The sequence below is a fragment of the Vigna umbellata genome, chromosome 5 (genome assembly GCF_029865625.1).
Source record: "Vigna umbellata cultivar VRB3 chromosome 5, Vumbellata_1.0, whole genome shotgun sequence".
Lineage (NCBI taxonomy): Eukaryota > Viridiplantae > Streptophyta > Magnoliopsida > Fabales > Fabaceae > Vigna > Vigna umbellata.
The window spans coordinates 63,097,015-63,119,507 of record NC_142169.1 but is presented as its reverse complement, the minus strand read 5'-3'; the positions used below and the strand labels follow the sequence as shown (position 1 = coordinate 63,119,507).

The 22,493-nt window shown below is 30.5% G+C and overlaps 1 protein-coding gene across 2 annotated transcripts; it reads right to left on the bottom strand.

Annotated features, from left to right (window-relative positions):
- Positions 1–503: 503 nt before the first annotated feature.
- On the bottom strand, positions 504–16,715 carry LOC124822436 (endoribonuclease Dicer homolog 2-like). 2 transcript variants are annotated; one of them, XM_088116268.1, is made up of 23 exons: positions 16,576–16,715; positions 16,261–16,366; positions 15,969–16,146; positions 15,699–15,812; positions 13,633–13,767; positions 11,371–11,455; positions 11,215–11,279; positions 10,620–10,757; positions 10,212–10,340; positions 10,004–10,124; positions 9,800–9,899; positions 7,564–7,759; positions 7,322–7,482; positions 6,959–7,177; positions 6,595–6,809; positions 6,232–6,503; positions 5,739–6,145; positions 5,554–5,657; positions 4,756–4,949; positions 4,165–4,374; positions 2,550–2,957; positions 1,904–2,182; positions 504–1,027 (listed from the first exon to the last, which is right to left on the bottom strand). In XM_088116268.1, the coding sequence occupies exons 2-23, from the start codon at positions 16,341–16,343 to the stop codon at positions 674–676; spliced, it is 4,167 nt and encodes a 1,388-aa protein (XP_087972394.1). In that variant the 5' UTR covers positions 16,344–16,366; positions 16,576–16,715; the 3' UTR covers positions 504–673. The 2 variants fall into 2 exon arrangements, with proteins under 2 accessions (XP_087972394.1, XP_047150397.1); XM_047294441.2 differs by lacking the exon at positions 504–1,027 and having other exon boundaries at positions 2,040–2,323.
- Between the last annotated feature and the right edge of the window lie 5,778 nt (positions 16,716–22,493).

The following is a 22,493-nucleotide window of genomic DNA, read 5'->3' as shown; positions in this document are numbered from 1 at the left end:
AATTTGAATAATACACATCAATGGGTAATAATAGTAACAAGTTTATATTTAGCAAACAACTAATATAGAATTACTTTTATTTTATAAAGTTAAAATGAAAACTTTTATTTTTTTTTATTCCCTCTGTTTTTGACCAATTTTATCAATTGATATCAATCTTATGTTTCACTGATTTTGCACTCTAATCGAATTGAAAAAAAATAAATGACTGCCAATTAATCTCAAGTATAATTTTCACTATTCAACATTTTGTAACCCCTCATATAACTTAATATGTGTTTATGAATTATATGCATGGGTATTTCAAAGTCCATTGATGTAGTTGGTCAGTGAAAATTGTTATTACGTTATGTTGCCTTTACTGCATCATACTTACGTAAACCCAATTCAATATTGTTATGCACATCTTGAAGTCAATTTTTATATGATCTAATATTACTGTATTTACCTTCAGTTTTTTCTATTTCTTGTGGAACTGATATTTTATGAAAAGAGTGAAAATGTTCTGAGATAAGTTGTGTTTTATTGGTTGTAGTGGTCAGGTTTTGCAATGATTATAGTCAAACTACTCAAAATGTGCTCATAGGCCCAATATCTACATCATACTAACATGCCTATTTACCCTTGCACAAAACAAAAAAAAGACTAAAGAAATATAAACAAATATTACAACCTACAGTGCCCCCCTAACCTCCTTCAAGGAATTCAAGATTTCCTTGCAGACTATCTTCTTGGCTGTGCCCTTCAGTGCAGAACCAATATATTCATGCTGGTGAATAACCCCATCGGCTTCTACCCCCATTTTAAATCTGGTCACACCATCCTTACGGGACACATCCTCCTGTATAATATTATAACTTCTCTTTTGGCATAGTTCATTCAACTCTCGGACGGGATGGAGCCTCAATGTTTCAGGAGTGACAAGGGGTTCTAAAAGTGGCTTTATACTCTGCCACACAACCTCCATATTGTACCCTGAATCAACTAGTATTGCTCCAGCCAGGGACTCTATAATGTCTCCAAGTACCTATCAAACAGTAGGAACAAACTTATGTGTTCTGTAATGGCTATTGCATTGCAGCAGAACATCTAGGACAGAAAATGGAATGTGCTGCAAAACTCACAGAAAGCATATACTAACATTACTTCTATAAAATTGGGTCAAAGAAGGGAATAAAGCAGCTACATCTTCAAACATGAGTCAAGACAGATAAATAATGTTTGCAAGGTCATCTAACACTGGTGAAGCACAAGATTTTGTTCGAATATACTAATAATTGTTTAATTCATTAGTATGTATATCCTTTGACATTCCACGTGTTTTGAAAACAAGGAACTGGGTCACAACTTGGAGTACTAAATAACTAACATATTACGCTACTCCAAAGTTGAATGGAAAACATACTAGAAAATCAGGAAACCAGCATCAAAAACAACGGATTTTCATTCAACTAGTTAAGAATAGGAAAACTAGTTCGATACGTTAACCTCCCCCTCTCCAACCACAATTGGTTATTAGGCATTCATAACAGTTTTTATAAGAAAACTCATACCAAATAGTATTGCTAAATAAACCCATAATGCAGGTAATTTTTCCTATCATCACTTAAAAGACTTTCTCTAAAAAGTTTATCCACCACAACAGTCAGAATTTATTTAGTTCAACATTCTCAAGGATCCTCTGAAGTAAACTTGTCTAAACAAAGCAGGAGTAAGCACTAACCACTCTGGAATTTATAGAATAGATACACCAGATAAGGCATGCGTATTTTACAGTTAAGTTCACTTTCAAGGAACTTTTTTCTCTATTGCAAGCACCATGACCATAATAATGTATGTTAGCATGCACTTTGCTAAACAATAATAACCAAGTGGACCTATGAGCTAAACTTTAACAGCTAACCTTAGGGAGTGATGTCTCTGACCCGTATCCAAAAGTTGATGCCGACGACAACTTATCAAAATTGACAAGTGTAACAGCAATATGCTTATGCAATTCTTGTGAGGCATGAAGTACATGCTTGTGTAACCCATGGTTAATAGCAGACCATGCATAACAATCATTATTTACAGAAGCTGACCTCATGTCAGTTAACTGTCCAGGTGACATGCCAGGATATCTATTATACAAATGCCAAGTAATGAGATAATCCAACACTGAATCTCCAAGAAATTCTAGTCGCTGCAGGAAGGAGGGCATATTATTCATCAATTCCGATAAAAGAAGCAAAAGTAAGAAGAATATGAGAAAAACATTGATTTATCAATACAAATGCCAAGTAATGAGATAATCCAACACTGAATCTCCAAGAAATTCTAGTCGCTGCGGGAAGGAGGGCATATTATTCATGAATTGCGATAAAAGAAGCAAAAGTAAGAAGAATATGAGAAAAAGATTGATTTATCAAGAAGGATGTGTACAATTACTATTTATTGGGTCCCACCAGGCCAGTCTGCATGGAGTTTGCGAAAGTTTATTCATGCATAATAAATACATGCTAACGTCCCTCTCTTGTTCCCATAGAATGAACAATAACTACAGTACATACCTGATAACATCTAGGAATTTCAGGAAGCATGTAGGAACCATGGGTCAAAGCTTCCACTAGAAGAGTACGGTCATTGAATGAGTACTTCAATTGTGATTCTAAATGATTGACATGCACCCGTTTCTCTGGTTGAATGTCAAAGTGTCTCTCATAGGGTATTTTATTAAAGCTAACTTTAATACCAACCCAGTCCATAAACAATAGAGCAGCCTTTTCACCACCACTGCTGAGAAAGGCACCAATTAGTGCCTCGACAACATCAGCAATGATCTTTCGATTTAATTTCCTTTCTCCCATAACATAAATTTTTTTCCCCCCACTAACCAACTCTTTCAATTTAAAACCTCTAGACTTATCACCTGGAACGGTCCAGGTATGAGGATCAAAAGGTTCATTTTGTATGAAGCCCTGCAAATCGAAATATTGCAGAATTAAGAATTCTGAAGTTTCAAGATGATAATGCAATCCTCATCATAACAATGCAGAATTCTACAACCATATAAACTCATTCGAAAATGGATTAAAGAACATCTAAGCAATACAATCAACTCCTCATGGCACAAGCTACAGATTAGAGACAAAATTACTTGTAGAAATTATTAAAATATTAATTTAATCTTTGATAAATTCTGGAAATCAAGTTTTATTCCATTCAAAAGCTCATAGCTCTTACAAGGAAAAAGACTAACACCAGCCCACACCCTAGCTCTCTTTACAACCTCAAGAAGCTTCTGCTTACACTCCATGCCAGTTTCTTCCCAAAAGACTGTACCATTTCCATGTGCTTACTCAGCATACTCAGATGCCTGCACCATTAGGGAGCAGATTTCTCTGCTCTCCTTTCTTTTTCAATTGATTATTCAAGTCTTGGGCCCACTTGGACTGTGGTCCAAAACCTTATCAGCTTCGGTTTCTTCAATTTTAGAGCTCACAATGCTCGCTGCTCAAAAAGCAAATAACATACAAAATATCGTACAAATATGATAATCATCCAAACAATTGCAACCAGTTAAGTTAAAATTATAATCTATTATCAAACTTAAAATATCAATCGATCAAACGTAGAAGACTCCTACGTTTGAAGAAACAGTAAAACCAAAATACAGATAAAAGCATCATGTTGGAAGTTTCACATCGATTAAAGATAAAGTCAATTTGTTGTATATAAGTAGGTACATATCTCATCTTACAAGTTGGTTTTGTGTGATTGAGTTAGACTTAAAGTTCATTTCTTAATATGATATCAAAGTAAATGTTAGAGCCTATTCTAGCGAGATTTGTTATTTGTTAGACATATTGTTTCACCTCTATTGAACCGTTATTGGACTACCCATTAATTTTTAGTTCCATGCTATAGATGTATATACCTTGACATGAGGGAAGTGTGTTGGAAGTCCAACATAGAATAAAGATAAGGCCAATTTATAGTACATAAGTGAGTGCAAACATCACCTTACAAGCCAGTTTTGTGGAGTTGAGTTAGACTTAAAGTCCACTTCTTAACACATACAATAAAACCATAATATAAGTTAAAAAAAAATGCTGAAAGGAAGCATCACAACATATGTACAGCACAAAAAGTGGAACAACAAAATCAGAGAGAATGAGAGAGTACCGGAAGTCCAGACCTGCACCCTAACTTACACAGGGCAGCATTAGAAATTATTTTTTTCCTTTTAATACTGAGGAGACCTTCATGTATATTTTGATAAGTGCTAAAAAGTTGTTGAGAGACAGCATATTTTAAAAAAGAATCTCCAAGAGTCTCAAGAGACTCATAATGAAAGGCCTCCTTGCAGCTTGTAGCAGTTATTGCTTCCAAGACCTACAATGCAAGTCACATATACCATTGGTTTTAAAATATTAGACAACTGGACAAACTAGCAATAACAAAATAACCAAAAGATACCAACAGAATATTTTACACTGACAAGTTTCCTCTCAATCTCTTCATTGTGCATTGATCGATGCAACATAGGCTTAAAAGAAGGACGGTCCAGAAGATATTAGTTACCTTTTAAGAATGCCCTGCTTTCTAGGTCAATTTTTTACACAACAGCTTATATATATATATATATATATATATATATATATATATATATATATATATATTAAGAACAATTAGCAGACAGATAAAATTTCCTATTCTGGATAAAAAGGAGAAATAAACTAGTCTAGATTGTATTGACAAACAGTTGTAACACACCTTGATTGTAGGAATTTCATATTGTGCGCAATGATCCAAATGCATCTTTTTCAAATTGAAAGCTCCAAGCAAAGATTCAAGACGATGCATGATTGATGGAATAAACGAGAAGGTATAAATGATACTATCTTTTATTGGCGACATGACTATAGAGCACAGTTCAGGGGGTAATTCAACAGAGGCTTTGCTTGCTTCTGAAATGAAAAACACGAAGTTAGGATTCAGATTAGATCACGCATTGTCAGAGCTTGAGACAAGCATTAAAAACAGCCACAACTTTTTTGAACACATAATACAACTATAGTTTGGAAATGAATAAAATTAGGCATTATGACATGGATAAATAAGTTATTGCTAATAGAAGGAGTAACTGCAGATACAAATTTGGTTCATATTAAGACTATAATATTAGCTTTTAAAAACAATCAAGCCAATAGAAAGGTAACAACTAAGAATAATACCCTCACGAAAAGAAGCAGAGGCCATTTTAATCCCAAAAAACTGTTCAGAAGAAATAACCAAACTAACAAGCCAGATTTCCTTTCAATTATAGTCAGCAGGCATACAGTGGCAGATATACGAAAAATCCACTTCAATAGATTTTGGTTACACAGGTAACCCTGATTTTAAGATTATTGGCATAATCAACCTCCTATATATCCACCAGAAGCAACACTTTTGTATTTATTGAAAATAAAAACCAATGCATTTCTGCACAAACCAAGACTGGTCATAATTGGTCAAATCCCACAATGGAGAGACAACCAGAAAGAAAAAATTTAAAATACAAGGTCCAACCTCCTTCCTTCCCTTGTTTGTATCCATGAATATAGTTTTTAACTGGAAATTTGTGTCTTGCTTTAATGAGTTTTTGATCTTCATATTGCAATTGAACGTGATGTCTGAAAAATTGGAAAAAGAAATAGAATAACACGAGTAGATACAGTAACCTGATAATAAACATCAATCACAAATTTATTTACTTTTGTTTGTAATACTTCTTGTAAGTAGTAATTTCACCATCCCTTAGCTTCATAGGAGAGTTTCCATCCAACTCTGTTGTACCAGTTGTGATATAAAAATGAATCCTATCACCAGCATGTGAAGTAAACACCAAAGCATCTTGTAGTCTACAAGTGCAAACTATACCACTTTTTGTCCTTATGCAGAGCGGATGATACTCACACATAATATTAGATGGATTTACCGCATTGATAGCCAACCAATTAACAATTGATTTTTCCCCTTTGCCAATAGCCGGAAGCAAGAGATAATCAATCTCAACACCACCTTCCAAACAGCATTTGTCTAAACCCATTGCCAAATTATTCATACTATTATCTATCAAAATTCTAAGCAAAGTGACCTGAAATTTCTTACATAAAAGAACCTGTAAAACAAAAAACAGACAACAAATACAATGAGTTTTCTTAACCAATTATTGTGGAAACATTAAAGGACAACTAAATAGCATACCAGATCGGGTGAAAGATCAATGGTTCCTTTGTATATCAACTTCACCGACAAGCTACCTCTGTCAAAACCCATATCGAATTGTGTGCATCCAATTTCCGGATCAAGCTCAATTCTTGTGGCAAGAAAAATATCTTGAACAGAGATATCATAGCTAAAATTTTGACTTAACTCCATCAAATAACAATGGTATGTTGTGTGACTATTATTTGACACACAATTTACCAATCCAAATGGCACATAAGCTGGTTGGTTTTCATCATAAGGTTCATTCCCTGAAAGAAATTGTTTAATGTGGAATTCATTCAATATTTAAAACCCACGGTAGTAATAGATGGACAAAAGAATAAAAGGTTTGTAAAGTACCAAATTCCTCCATCTCTGCTTCTTCAATGAAGACATCAGGAACAAGATAATCTGTCAGAGCTCCAATCTTATGCAGTTGTTTGCATGCTTCAAGGCATGCAATATTCTTTAAGAGTTTTTGGTCACCTTCAACTCGAATAGGCTGTAGAGGGCAGCTCTTGGGAAGATACAATGTGTTAGTCTCTCTGTCCCACCTTGGAGTTGGTTTGAAGTACCTGACAGTTTAATATAGATGGGATAAATGATGGGCAGGATAAAAACAAAGCAGAACAACCAGAAATATGCAAAAAGAAAGCATATCTTAAGTACATTAAACTGAAGGAAGAAAACACATGTAATAACAGCAGAAAATTAACCAACTAACCCATCTGCAGGGAGTCGTGAGCAATACAAATATATTAAACTTATGCTAGAACTAAGATTTGCAATGGCTCCAGTACTTGCAACACGATAAGACTCTTTATCATATTCTTCACCTTCAAAAGGATCACAAGGAAGGGAAGAATGGTGCAAAGACTCCTTCCTCATAATATCTGCACTAGCAAGATATTTCTCTAGCCGAGAACGAGTAACTGAATCTCCACTGTAAATTCAGAACAAAATCAAGGTTGTTTGGGTATAATTTGTTTCAAGTAGTAAATTATACAGAATTAACACTATGATTGTCTCTTGCAGAGTGCCAGGGTAGTGATAAATGTGAGGAAGGAGTAATTTAAGAAACAAATACCTCTTAACAATTAATATGTAATCTGAATTTCTCATCCTGGCACGTCCTCTGGACTGTATGAAACTGCACACGGTTGGAGATGGATCAAATCTAATGACTAAATTACAACTTTGTACGTCTAAACCCTCTTCAAGAATTGATGTTGCAACAATGATGTTGACCTGCACATTACTTTTTTTTTATTGACAAGACACTGCATATGGTTATTACAATACAGTGGATTGTTTAAGAAAGCAACATACCAATCCCATTCGAAATTCTTCCACGATTTCATTTTGTTTTCTCCTAGACTGATTTTGCAATCCAAAATTGTGTCCTGCAATGAATTTAATCTTCCAGCTACTGTATTTTGGAAGAAGGGTATTCAACAGATCCTGAAGGACAACAGCTGTAATAATCCTTTCCACAAAAATTATGCATCTCATGTCAATCAAAGCCCTGCAATTGTAGAAAAATAGTAGATCCTTCACATAAATTTAACAATAATATAAAAATGACATAACAAATATCACTACAAAAAATCAAATCAATTTAACAGTAATAAACTATGATCACTACTTACAATCAAACACCAATATCCTTATCCCACAGTAACCACATACAATCAGTCAATAAAAATAGTGGACTGATCAACTGATTAGAATAGAGTATAATAAAGATTAAAAAAAATTGGTCACAATACAAGAACTTCGGGAATAAATCAATGAGGCAGAATATTTTAGCATCCATTTGTTAGAACTTACGCACAAGAAGATAGTCCACCTAAATAGACTAGTCCATTAGGTAGAAGCGTCTCAAGGCTTTAAGTTTAAGTAAAATATCAAGTTTTTAATCAGCTAAACTTTAGACCCTAACAATGTCACACTCCCTTTAATTGTTATTGTCCAATATGACTTTCCCTCATTCAACAACAACCCAATGATAACCCTTTTCTGTTTTACATCATTACTCATCTTAGATAATGGACTTAAGTCTAACTTAACTTCATAAAACGGATTTGCAAGACAAGGTTTGTCTCCTTATATAGGATTTAGGGTTTGAGAAAGTCTTTAGTTGATGTGAGTTGGAGTCCCACACTGGATAAAAATGTGCTAGATCAGCAATATATATATATAGAAAAATACCCACAATCCTATTACTTTAAAGTTTTTGAAAACGGTGTCATGTTCTCTTATGTAGTATGATCATGACCCATTTCCCAAATATCTCACCCTCAATCTGTAACAAAATGGTATTGAAACTAATTTTGACCTAGTGAGTGATGAGTATGTCTAGATAATTTGCTGAAAAAATACATGTTTTGGAGCACAACTGATCACTACAGTTTGAACAAGTATCTTTCAAAAAAATTCGATTTAAGATATTTCTAACATAAATGAAAACACATAATTAACAAACATAACACAGGAACAAATATTCTATTGATTATAATTAATTTTCTATCTAATAAAACATATAATTTAGATATTTATATTAATTTTCCATTTTCTTTCTATTCTAAATATAAACTTGTTCTTGTTAATGGACACTATTGTATTTTGTTAAAATGTAAACCTATGTATTAAGATTAAATGTTAAGGGACCTATAAATAATGTTTTCTTATAATTTTCAGTTTAAAGTCTATGCTATTACATTTATTTAATACTATTGTATGTGATATTTGATGATTACTAATATAATTTTATTATTGTATGTGCTATTTAATGATTATTAATATAATTTTATTAATACTAGTTGGACCTCAAACTATTGAACCATTGTCTTCCCTTTTTCAATGATTGGTCCGTTGACAATTAGCAATAAAAAGTCTTGATATAATATCTGGTATATAATATATACCGATTGTATAAAAAAAGGATCACAAAAACATTCATCAGCTCTCTACCTCTAAAATTGTATGTCAGGACAAAATGTCTTGATTTCTACATTTACCAAAATATGGAGTCAACCTAGTACTAGCCAATAATTAGTCAGGAAGTGATAAGGCTTCATAAGAGTATAGTTTTATTACTCTGTCTGATCCGCTATAACATTTGCACAGCAGTGGATTTTCAATAAGCCCACTATCGATATCGTCTAAATCTTACTTTATTACAGTTGGTTATGGCTCAGTTTCCCTATATGTACAGCTATAAATAGCTGATACATAACCCTTTTGTAATGATTGAATTCATTTTCAGAATACATCCATTCTCTTCAAATTCTTTTAACTTTAATAAGCTGAATTATCAAATATTGGGACAGGTTATCATTATGTTAAATTCATCAGAGGATATCCCTATTCAGAGTTGAAGAATAAAGAAGAAAGATGAGACTAAAAGTTAAATGACAAGTGACCAACCATAGAGGCAATTACTCATCCAATAAGAAATTTAAACAAGGAAAGTCTACAAACCAGAATATCCACAATAATAACCCACATTACATGAATTTATAATGTGGTAATATTAAAGAAGAATCTTATCCATGATTATAACCTGTACTCAAGTAGAGAGTCAATAAGGCAACAAACTTTGGAGGTCAACAGCCCCATCTCCACATCAGAATCAACATTGTCACCAATGGACCACTGAGGATCTGAGCAAGAAGAAAACATTGGAAAAAGTTAGTTAACGCTATGAATACAAAGAAAAAATTTATTAAAATTTCACCATTAGTCTCCACGATTGTAGAATCATTACCACATTGAAAGTAACTTTTCAGTGTATGTACGACAGCCAAAATAAAGTTTTTAACAACTTTATCCCCAGAGTGTCCCCATGAAAATGAATCAAATTCATTGGAAGATAAAAATTCTGCTGCCTGTCACGCAAGAAAAAATTGAGAATTATGATTTATGAAACCTTGATCAGTCCAGAGTCAGAAAGTCTGCAGGAAAAAAGTGAGAACCTTCAAAGCCAGCCAAACACCAAGCTCATCCAGGCAAAACATTAAAGCACAAAAAATCTTAGTTATTCTTTTTTGTGCAGACTCAGCAACTGATCTAGTGAAATCTGAACTTTGTAAAGTGAGTTCATGCTGAGAAACAGGAAATCCATTGTCAATTACCCAAAAAGAAATAATAAACTATAGCTTATAACTTAGTACCAGCTACAAATAAAATGTGATTCTGACTAATAATTAAATATAGGAAGATTATATGACTAAAAATTGGGAATTGATTGAACACAACTTGTCACTTGATGGAATAGATAACTAAGGCAAACTCATATTTCCACTTGCAACACGTGGGGAATTTTTCTTTTTCTTAGTTGTTTCAGAGCATGTTTAGAATGTGGTGTCATTAAATGTACAAACCTGTTCTTTTAACATCTTGAGTTTAGATTCCAATTCTTCAAATAATACAAATTGAATTCCACTGTCCCTGTAAAACTTGAATACTGGTGTTGATGTTGGCATGAACTCTGTGATGACAGCTTCACTACATGTATATACCTTCATTTCAAAATGTTTTAGCAAAACCAAGGGGTTTGCACATAGCACAAATGAGCCTTAATCACATGAGAATAAATTATTCCAACCATATTGTTTCATTTCTTGAAATAAATAAACAACTTTATAGCATAGGTATATATTACAATACCTCTAGACTTGTTAAGATAGAACTGTTTTCTAAAAACTAAGAAAACAACTACCGCAAGAAATAAGTATATAAAGTATCAATTAGATAACACATGTTAATATAAATGTCCTAATGATACTTCTTGCAATAAAACTTGTAATGGAGAGCATATCGATAATCTTTGCAATGAATCTACATGTGATTATCTTTAAATTACACCAATTTATACAATTATACCAAGAAGATAGCAGACAACACTCAAACAACAGAATAAAAAGCAGAACAAAAGCAAGAAAACTTCTTGAAAGAGGGAAAGAATAAAAATACAACCTTTGAATGCATTAGAGTCATTAGTTTCCGTACATTCTCTGACCAGGATGAATCAGAACTTCCAACTGATTAAAGAAATAAAATAAAAAGGAATTCAACATTAAAGAGAAAAGGCTAGCAATGCAAGGAGCCATGTACTTTCTCTGGGCTGTGTACCTTTTGACTTAATTGGAGATGCAGTCATTCCAAAAATTCGAGGAAGGTCAGAGATACCACACTTTAATTGATGATGATAAAATTCCTGCATGAAATCAAATCTTACAAAGGTAACAAACTAACTCAACAGAAACTAGAAGCTCATGATGCTCACACACAACAAGGGACCAGCAAAGTACAATACAAGTTTACAAATTAACTAATTGTCTGCAAACCTAACAAAACAAAATAAAAATAGAAAAGCACAATACTATAGGGCAAAATCAGCAATTCAAATTAGTATTTCGTAGAGACTATGTCCCTGTTTAGGATAGACTTCAGTTTTCAAATTTTTAAAACTGTATCAAGTTTCAGTTGAGTTTTGAATTTTACTTTTTTTAATTTTTGAAATTTTAAAAACTTGTAGTAAATCAGAGATGGATAAAATGAATGCAACAATTCTATCCTACCCATTATGAACTCCCTTAAAATAGACAACGTCATATAACAAAAATTAGAAGCAATTCTTGCAGGTTCAATTCACAAATTGCAAACTCTTGATTTTAGGCTCCCAGGAATAGCAAAGGCCAATTGAAAAATCCCAAATTTTTCCAGTGAAAACACAAACAAAAGGAAAATGCAAAACAAAAATCTTTCTGTTCCATGTTTTTCAAATTTTTTACTTGGGGCAGGAACGGTGGTGACCACCATTGATGAAAGGGAACTTGCTCATTGTTCCTTCAATAACAAAAAGGTAACAAATTAAAATCAAATTATTGTTTAAGTTTCTTTTTTATTCTCTGAATTGATGAATATATCATGTAGTACATACAGAAGGAACACAATTCAATAATTTCTGTTCCTCTTAGTCATTGGCATTACCAAAACCTGCCAGAGCAAAAGAGAACAATAGCAAAACAGAACCAAGAAATAAGATGATGCACAACACCCACTCTTAGCCGTGCAAAATGTCGATAGAGTGCCTCAACGAATCAGTGATTTTGGTGGAGGTTCCACACATCTTCTAGTTGATAAAATTAGAGAAGCATAAAACTTAAAACAATAAAATAAAAAGCTTATTATTCTGAAAATCAGGTAAAAAAAACAATTCAGCTCTATTTCATCCAAACAGATTTTACATTCAGAAATATAACAGAGGTAAATGGCCAACCATGCATCAGATCACAACCTTATTACGTTTGCAGAATTCATGTTCAATATCAAGTCCTTTTAAATATTATCTTTGGAAAATGCTGTAGTTCAGAGTCCAGACCACTTGCCAACACAAGTTTAATGCACTTTATATGACAATGTATAGCAACCAGTATCATGCTTGGGGAAATAGTTCAATCAAGTGGTTATTAATAACAGTTTATCACATTGGCTTATTTTTATAAGATTCACAGTGAGGAATATTCAAAAATCAAGTAAAAACTATAATGAAGCTATAAGTTACTTCCGTAGGCTTGACAAAACACCTGCATTACTGTTTTTATTTAATGACCAAAGAAGCCCAATTTATTTAAAAACTCTTACAAATGGAAAATCCATGAATGGACCCGAAAAGTCATTTTTATTTAACAGTTTCTAAGGATGTGTGCACTTTACATGCTTGGGGTAATTGTTCAATTAAGTGGTTATTATTAATAACAGCTTATCACATAAGCTTATTTTTATAATATTCAGAGTGAGGGTTATTCAAATAAGTCAGTAAAAGCTATAAGAAAGTTATAAGCTACTTTCATAGGCTCAACAAAATGCATGCATTATGGTTAGATTTAATGCCAAAGAAGCTTATTTTAGGTAAGAACTCTTTCAAATGGCAAATCCATGAGTTAACCTAAATGTCATTTTCATTAAATAGTTTCTAGGGATGTTTGAACACTGCAGATATTACTGTAAAACCTTGTTAAGAGTTGTTCACGAACCTAATAGCTGACCCACATAATGATGGACAGTCTTTTGTTATTACTGGTATGCAACTATGCACCGCAAAGTAGAAAAATATTTGAACGCCACCAATCAACCATAGCTCATACACCAGTGCATGGTGAAAGAATGTATAGTTTCCCCCTTTACACTTGTCCACTGATCTTTGTCACTTGTTGTATTTGTATTACCCAATAAAAATGAATCTTTAAAGTCAAAGACTTAGCAAGGTAGAAGATATATAACAACATATTAATGAAGAAGTCACAACTCAAACATATTGTAACAAGAATTAGAAATAAATTCAACGACACAACCACTTAAGAGAGAAGACAGAAAGGATATAACACTTACAGTCATGATGCACGCATAAGGGTGTTTACCCCTAGCATGATGGCATTCATCCATTATTAAAACCTTAATCATGTTCAGTTTGAAGAAGCTATGCCTCAAGCAATTCAGCAATATCACAGGAGTCATGACAAGCACCTATGCATTCAAAAGCATTAGTGATAGTAATTACCAATTATCTATACAACACAAAATAAATGACACAAACATCATACTAAAATTAAGAAATTAAGCAATGTGCTTCATATTAAAGCCAATAGAATTCTTTAAAAAATAAAACTTTTGTCTTCTTTTACATTTAATTCAAGCATAAAGAGAGAAGACAAAATTATCCTTAAGCATACTATAAGCTTTAATCCAGTACAGACCTCAAAAGTAAAGAGGAAAATGTAAAAATTAGATGACATACGAAAATGAATTCCAAAACTGGCAAAAAAATAGCATGCCAGATGGAGAAATGAGTATCATTTTCAAGCCAATAGAATATTGGAAAAAAGTTAAGAAAACAATTTTACTATTTTTGTTAGGAATTGGAGAACCCAGGAACCTAACAATTTTCCATTTGTTTCAAACATAAATATAAAGACAAAACTATGCTTAAGTACTCCTAAGCTTTAAACCAGGAACAAAACTTTAAAATAAATAGGAAAATCTTAAATTAAACAACATGCAAGAAAGAATTCCACAATGACCGATGAAAAGAGTGAACAACGGCCACCAATTAAATCAATGAAGAAAGTTGAGTATTTCATATTCTCTTCAAGAGTGGCATGAGGTGCACACTAAGTTCAGAAACGGAAAACAACAAGCACCCAAATGGGGAGGGTTGTGGAGTATTACCATTATTATTTAACTCCATGAATAGGAAAGGTTTATTTAGACGTGATTTATACAGTTTTTATTGCCTTGCAATTCCTTATTTAGTTTTAGACGTACATTTTAAATAGCAGGCCACTATAGCAGTGGAGTGGAGAAGCCCCTATCCACCACAAGGGGTGCCTGGTGAAGTGGTTTAGTGTAGCAGCTGGAGCAGACCAATCTGGCTAAGAAGCAGCTGTAGGAGCGCTAAATATTGATTCCAAAAAACCCTTCTGAACAATGGTATTAGGGCTTTTTGGGAGGTTATTTTTGGTATTTATTTTAAAGCGCAAATCAAAATCTATATAGAAAAAATTATAAATTACCTTAGTCATTGATGATTGATTAATCATACCTATGGAAGGAAACTTGTATTTGATTTGTGTTCAGTATTTACTTGTATGTTTTGGTCAAAACACCAATGACTTGTAATTGTTATTCCTGAATGCCACTAAATTTGACTAATATTTGTCATTTTTGAGAATTTATAAGTATATATTATATATTATTTAGATTATATAAACAAATTCAAAATAGAGGCTTTCCCACTTTTTTTGGACTGGCCACCAATGTCTGCATGGTGCATGGCTTTTGTTTTATCGTGAGCTATTTTTCTTGTTTATCTTATGTTTAATGTATCTTCAGGTCTATAAATATAATTTTCCATGTATGCATGACATGAGTCTTACAAGTCGAGTTACAATCTTTGACAACCCCCTCCAATCCTTGAGTTTAACAAAATTGCATGCATTAAATGAGTGAATGACAACTAAAGTAGTGGAACAGTCAAACAATAATTTCAAACATGTTCCATCAAATCATTTCATTTACATTTAACAATTTAAATTTGTTTGAATTTTCAATGGAAATGATAAAAGACAATAATATATATATAACGAATCATTGAATCATGTGATTTGTATCAATACAAAATAGCCCAAATTCATTTATGTATTGTACGATGCAAAGTCATTGATGATTCATCTTATAATATAAATCAGTTGGTAGCTAAATTGTTTCGAAACAAGAGATTAAAATAATGAATCATAGAATTCAGATAACTACTGAAATAAACATTCAGCTATCTTTTTAAGTGGGGAAAAACAGGAGTACGCCATGCATGACAAATAAATGGGTTATGATCAGGCAAAACAAATCCGTAAAAAGGACAAGGCAATTTTCAGTTTTGATAAAACTGCAAAAACCATCACCTCATGTTTCTCCGTTTCTTGTTTCCAGGTAGCACCATCCCAATAATCAACTCCCATATCACCCCAATACGTTCCCACTTTCAAGTCAGTATGCATTTTCACAACTTCAGCTTGCTAAATTTACAAGTGAACAGCAATAAGTTAAAAGATAACAAAGAAAAAAGCACAGCGAAAGTAGTGGTCCATTCCATGGCTCCTCAACAGCCACATGTCAATCAAATAATGAACCTCAAATTTCAAACGGGCATCATAAGATAGGGACGGACATACTTGAGAGACCAACACAACTTGGGGAACCAAGAACACTGCAATAAAAGGAGAAGGCTTGCGCAGATGATGAGCATAGCTACGAAGAAGCATGATGGCTATCAAAGTCTTGCCTGAACCAGTCTCCAAGTACACTATAGTATTCTCACGAATAGCTTTGTCCAATGCTTCAAGTTGATAGCTACATAAAAATAAAATAAAAAAATCAAACATAAGTGAACAGATAACAATAATATATTCAAGAATGCAAATGCTTAACACGAAATGTGTTAACAAGTCTAAATATTAAACTCACCTTCTAGCAAACGGGAGAACATCACCAGTAATCTCTCCCTGCTGGGAATGGGTATCTATTTCCTTTGAAAGAACCTCTTTCATGGTTTATTTGCTCTTCGATCAACCTACATTCAAATTCCAACGCAAGAAAAACACCCAATCACAAAAATTATCCCTCTCCAAGTCACAGAAGATGAAAAACAGCGAAACAAATACAAACCCACATTATACATGATTAGTGTATGTGCTTATTTAATAGATTTTCAAAATCAAAAGAAGAAATTTCAGAAAAAAATGAACTGGGCGAGAGAAACGATAAAAGAGATGAATGTACCGCTGCTTCTCTTTTTCTTTTCTCTTCTACCGCGTGCTCTGGGAATGACCTGTGGAGTCCATACTTCAGCAAGAAACTGTAAAAAGGTTTTATGCGAACGAAAAAGTTGGTCAGAGGAATATCAGGAGATTCTTTAAAATTAAACAACAAAATAAAAACTAAAACATTGTTTGGATGCATAATGATACTTTCAATTTTTTTTTATAACATCTTAATTACTCCATAATCAATAATAAAAATCGTAAATACATGAATCAAAAATATTAAAATGTTGTAAAAAAGTATTGTAAAAGTATTATTATTTTTTGAATTCTTATGAATGAGTGAACTTTGATTTAGGCATATGTATATATTTTTCAATTTCTTCACACATTTAAGATTATAATTATTACTTTCAAATTTAATTTATTTTAAAATACAGATGAAATAGCATTTTTGACTGGAAAATTGATAAAAAAAATTTAAAATGTGCCACGGAACTGCGAATAACAATGATATATATTACTTAGAATAATTATTTTGCATCCTGGTACCCTAGTAACAGCGTGTTTCTATATATATTTTTAAAGTAAACAATAAATATATAATATAATAATACTAATATGTGGTGTAGCATATATTCGATTATGTAAATAAGTTGAAAGATAGATAAAATGCTGAGAGAAAAAAAACAGTGACAAAAGTTGCAATATGAAAAAAATGTGGATACTAATTAACGTATTTAATTAATATGTGTTATTTTTTTAATGATGGTTAAAAATAATAAATTTATTATTAGTAGTATAATTGAAAAATTAAAAAAAAATAATTTTTATAATTTTATTATGAATAGTTTTTATTTATTTTATAGGTAGTTTTATAATTAAAAAATGGTTAAATTTTAAAAGATATTAAAACTAATAATATTTAAATTCAAAGAAGCAATAAAATAAATAAAATAATTATTTTATTTTAAAAAATATTGTATTTAAAAGAAATTTGAAACCAAAAATACATGACAAATAAACTTTTATATATAAATATAAATATATAATAATAAAGATAAAAGTGTAACATTCCAAATATATAAAATTAAACTATAATAAAATTATCACAATTAATAAAATATATGACTTAACCGTTACAAAAATATAAGATTTTATTATAGTCATTTAAGCGTAACCTTAATTAAACTTTATATATTGATTCATTAGGTTCAAAACCATATATAAATATAAGGTTTGATGTTTTCAAAACAACCAAAAGAAAAGAAAATTATTAAAGAGTTATTATAAATACTACTAAACTACTCAACCATCTCTATTTAAGGTTTGTTTCACAGTCACTTTATCACCTTCTGCTCACATCCACTAGATGATTATAATCAAGACAACCAAACAAAAGAACGAATAACAAAACATAAACAGAAGATAAACTAGTGATATAAAACAATTCATATTATACATTACCATTTCGCACATTAATTACATTTCATATAAAGCAATCCAAGCATCTTAAACATGCAAAGACCTATATTGGACCATCCAGATTTAGTATGAATGCCGAGTTATGGCGAGTTGTGCACTTATGATGGTCTCTACTGTTTTGCAAAGTTATTGCCAACAAGTTTCACTCTACCACACTCACAAAGTTAGTTTGTAAAGCGTCTTAGGTCATACTGAAAGCACCTAAACTGAGACCTCCTACTCTCAGCACATGTATCAAACCTCTCTACTTGAGAATTAATGATTATTACAGTTTTGGGATAAGCCCCAAGACTAAGCTCCTCATTCCATTCATACCAACAACACTTTTATATAACACTTAAGAATCTTCCTTAGGACTCTTATACATCTCATTCCATTCAAACATGTATTCTAAACATTATCACATAGCACAACAATTTATTTTAACTTTTAGAATCATCACATAAAATAAAGGATTCAAAAACACTTAAGAACACAAGCTCACTTGTCCAACTAAAAGTCTTTGCTCGCCTAACGAGAGACAAAACAACAACCCTCCCAAGCTTGCTTAGCCTTTGCAACCCTCTGCCAAAAAACCCCAAATCTTCTTAATTAAAAGCCTGTACAAGATTCAAATGACCATAAGACAATCCCAAAAACTTAGTTTTTCTCATTTGACTATTACTTCAAAATCTTACTCATCAAAACCCTTTTTAGACCAAAATCGCCCATGACTCATCAAATCTATCCACCAGACCAATTGTATACCATCAACATTCTCACCAACAACCAATTGTATTCAATCTAAAACAGAATCATACCATACATTCAAGAATAATACCACCATTTTAACTCATCAAACACAATGAACAATGCACAAATATCTCAATAATAATTAAATCATCCTATTATACAAATAACCACAAATCATACTTTGGAAAAAAAAATTAAGCATAAACACTAATTTCCTTGCCTTACACCGAAACTACTTACCTCAGAAATTAGGGCTTAATGAAACCTAAAAAACCCTACACAACACACAATGAAGATTAGAAAGATTCCTTAGAACCATAATCAATAAGAAACTAGGAAAATTAACCAAAAAATACATGCAATGGAAATCACTATGCATGAATTCAACTTAAGAGGGGAAAACAAGAAGGAGTCGAAACTTACTTGTTCTACACTATTTAATGTTGCAGATTACCTAGTTGCGATCTCCTAAGAATTTTGTCAAACAAACGATGGAGGAGTCAGATATTTTAGAAAAAAAAAGTGAAAGAGAACTAAGAGGAAAAGTTTTAGAGATATAGCTTGTGTTTTAAATAATGAGATAATTTAAGAAATTTTATTTATATTAATAAATTATTTTAATTTAAAACACTCATGATTATTGTAAAATACCCATCAATTTTAATATTCTATTTTCTAAGTTATTATACAAAATATCATTATATTTTTTACAATAAAAAAACTTATGAAAAAACTTATAAAAAATAAAAACTAAAAATATATTTAAACTTAGAAAGTATATTTCTTTCCCGAAATTAAATTATATCTTTTACTTTTAAACCATTTACAAAAGTAATAATTAGTTAAAGTAATTTGGTGTGTTTTTGAATATTCGTTCTTGATTAAAAGTCTCATCGACATGCAATCGAGGTTAAATGAATAAATTTTCAGCATCTATATATTTAAATTTATAATATAGGGATTTCTTGGTATACACATTTTTATTTATTTATTCTCTTTAAATAACTTTATTTTTAATTAAAATAATTAATTTTCAAATTTTACCCAGCATTTTAGTATACACATTTTTTTTCTATGTTTATTCTTTATAAAAATATTATTCTAAATTAAAATAATTATTTTAGCAATTTTACACTGCTTTTTAAATTTGGTATATTTTTTACCATTTTAAAATTTAACCACTTTTTAAAATTAAAATAATTATTTATAATAAAATTGTAAAATTTATTTATATTTATTTTATAATTATAATAATAATAATTTTATTATTTTTTGTTGTTATAAAAATAATGAACATGTATTTTCACATATTAATTTATGTAAAAAATGATTTATGGATAATGTTTTCATCTCTAATTTGAGTCATTAAATAAGGAGGAGTCATTCTTTACTTTTGAGAAGTCCAAAACCTTTAACATTTGGCAATAAGCAATCATGTTAAATTGTTTGTCTTTAAATTGTTAAAGTGCAAAATAACAATTAACAAAGAATAAAGTATAAGAAAATATAAAGTATATTCTTTTCTGATAAAACTCAGTGTTACTGCTGCTGTTTTGATGCCTGCTACTGTTTAAAAAGGTACAGGTTTTGAGTATGGCAGCATGGACACATGCACGGTCAAGATATTATCTTCTTATAATTAATCATTGATTCAAAGAAAAAGTGAATACTTTCAGTGTTCCACAATGGTGGGAGAAGTTTGGTGTGATTTTATTTTGGAGGGTATAATTCGTATTTTTTAATGCGAAATACATATTTTACAATGATGTAATGTGAATTGTAAAATATATTTTAAATTTTTATTATGGATTATACTGAAAATTAAATTTATATAATTTAAAATATAAATTTACATTACAAATTATATAATCGAACATATAATTTATATTCTAGATTGTTTTCTAAATTTGCATGATAAATTATATAATATAAATTTATATTGTTGATTGTATAATCTAAAATATGGTTTATATTTTATATTATTTTTTAAATTTGTATTATAAATTATACAATATTAAATGTAAATTTGTATTATAAGTTATATGATTTAAATATATATTTACATTAGATATGAAATACAAATTTATATTTTAAATTATATAATTTAAAATATGTAAAATTAATATTTTTAATTTCTGGATTATGAAATCTAAAATATTTAAGAATGGTAGAATATGAAACTATAATTAAAATATGAAAAACAATTTGCACTATCTTTTTGGAATTTTAGAATGTACGAAGCGCAAGAAGAAAAATATAGGCCTGAAAAAAGAAATTTCCGTATTTTTATTATATTATATACCACAGACAAAGGAAGGCTAAAAACCTAATAAAATTAGAAGAAAATGGCTTATTGAACCAATTTTGTATAAAAGCCATTTTTGTTGGCGAACATAAATTCTACAATTTAAATAAATAAACTATAGTTTTTTTTATTATAAAATCTTCAAATTAATAATAACAATAATTTTCTTAAAAATTTATCATTGATAATAAATTTGTAAAATTTACTACTAAAATTATTATAATATCTGCTTTACATTATGTTTTTAATTAATAGCAATACTATTTTTCTAATATTTTGAATTTGATAATTTACAATTATTAATTTTATATAAACATAAATTTAATAAAAAAAAATTTAAAATATTATTTAAATTAATAATAATATTTTCATTAGTTCATTATTTTGAATAGAATAACCAAATTTTTATTTTATTATATAACATAGTAAAATTATTATGTTAATTTAAATTGATAATAATTATAATTTTAGTATACTTTTAAATTAATAACAAATTTATAATTTAAAAATAAAACTTTGGTATATATAAAAAAGACAATTTCTTCCTATAAATTTTTGTATTTCATATTGTATAATTGATAATGTAAATTTTGTATTTTAAAATATATAACTCAGAATGTATTATTGATTTTATATTTTAGAATATACAATGTTTGTATTTCAAATTATACCATTCAAAATACATTATTTTGTATTTCAAAAATACAGTATAATACGTACTTGATATTTTTTTTTATTGAACATTTCGAAGTATAAAAGTGATAAATGTGAAAAAGAGTTGTTTTTATACTTATAAATGAGCTCAATCTTATAATTATTCACGTTGTTCCTCATTGAAAAGTTGTAATAGGTAGTAGATTGTTATGTAAAATATTTATGGTGTGTTATTTAGACTCTGTCAGCCAATTTTCGCAAAGCGAAAGCCAAAATTCGCACTGCCAGAAGAAGAAAATTCGCATAGCGATGAAATTAAGTGGCTTTAAAAGACGTGACAGAAAGACAGAAACATTCTCTACTAACAGAAGTTTCGGACAAAATAAAGAAACGAAAACATCTCAGGAACTTCCGGAGACTACTTCAAGGCATCAAGACACCATTGTTGCAAGGGATTGCTTCAAATGTGTACGTTTTAGATGACTAGGAGTAGTTAAATTTCTCTTTCGTTCGGATTGGATGTAATGAACTCATTGTGATTTAATTTTCCTGCTCAATATATAGTTGTTCGTTCATATGCTCTTTCTTGAATTTATTATCACTGTATGAAAATATAATGTTATTTGAATGTCTTTGATTACTGGAAAGTAACTTTGAACATGTGATTTGGGATATAGGGATAGACTCAATAACTTGATATTCTTAACATCAGACTTAATGCAAATTGTATATTAAATTGACTAAGTGATTATCATTTTAAT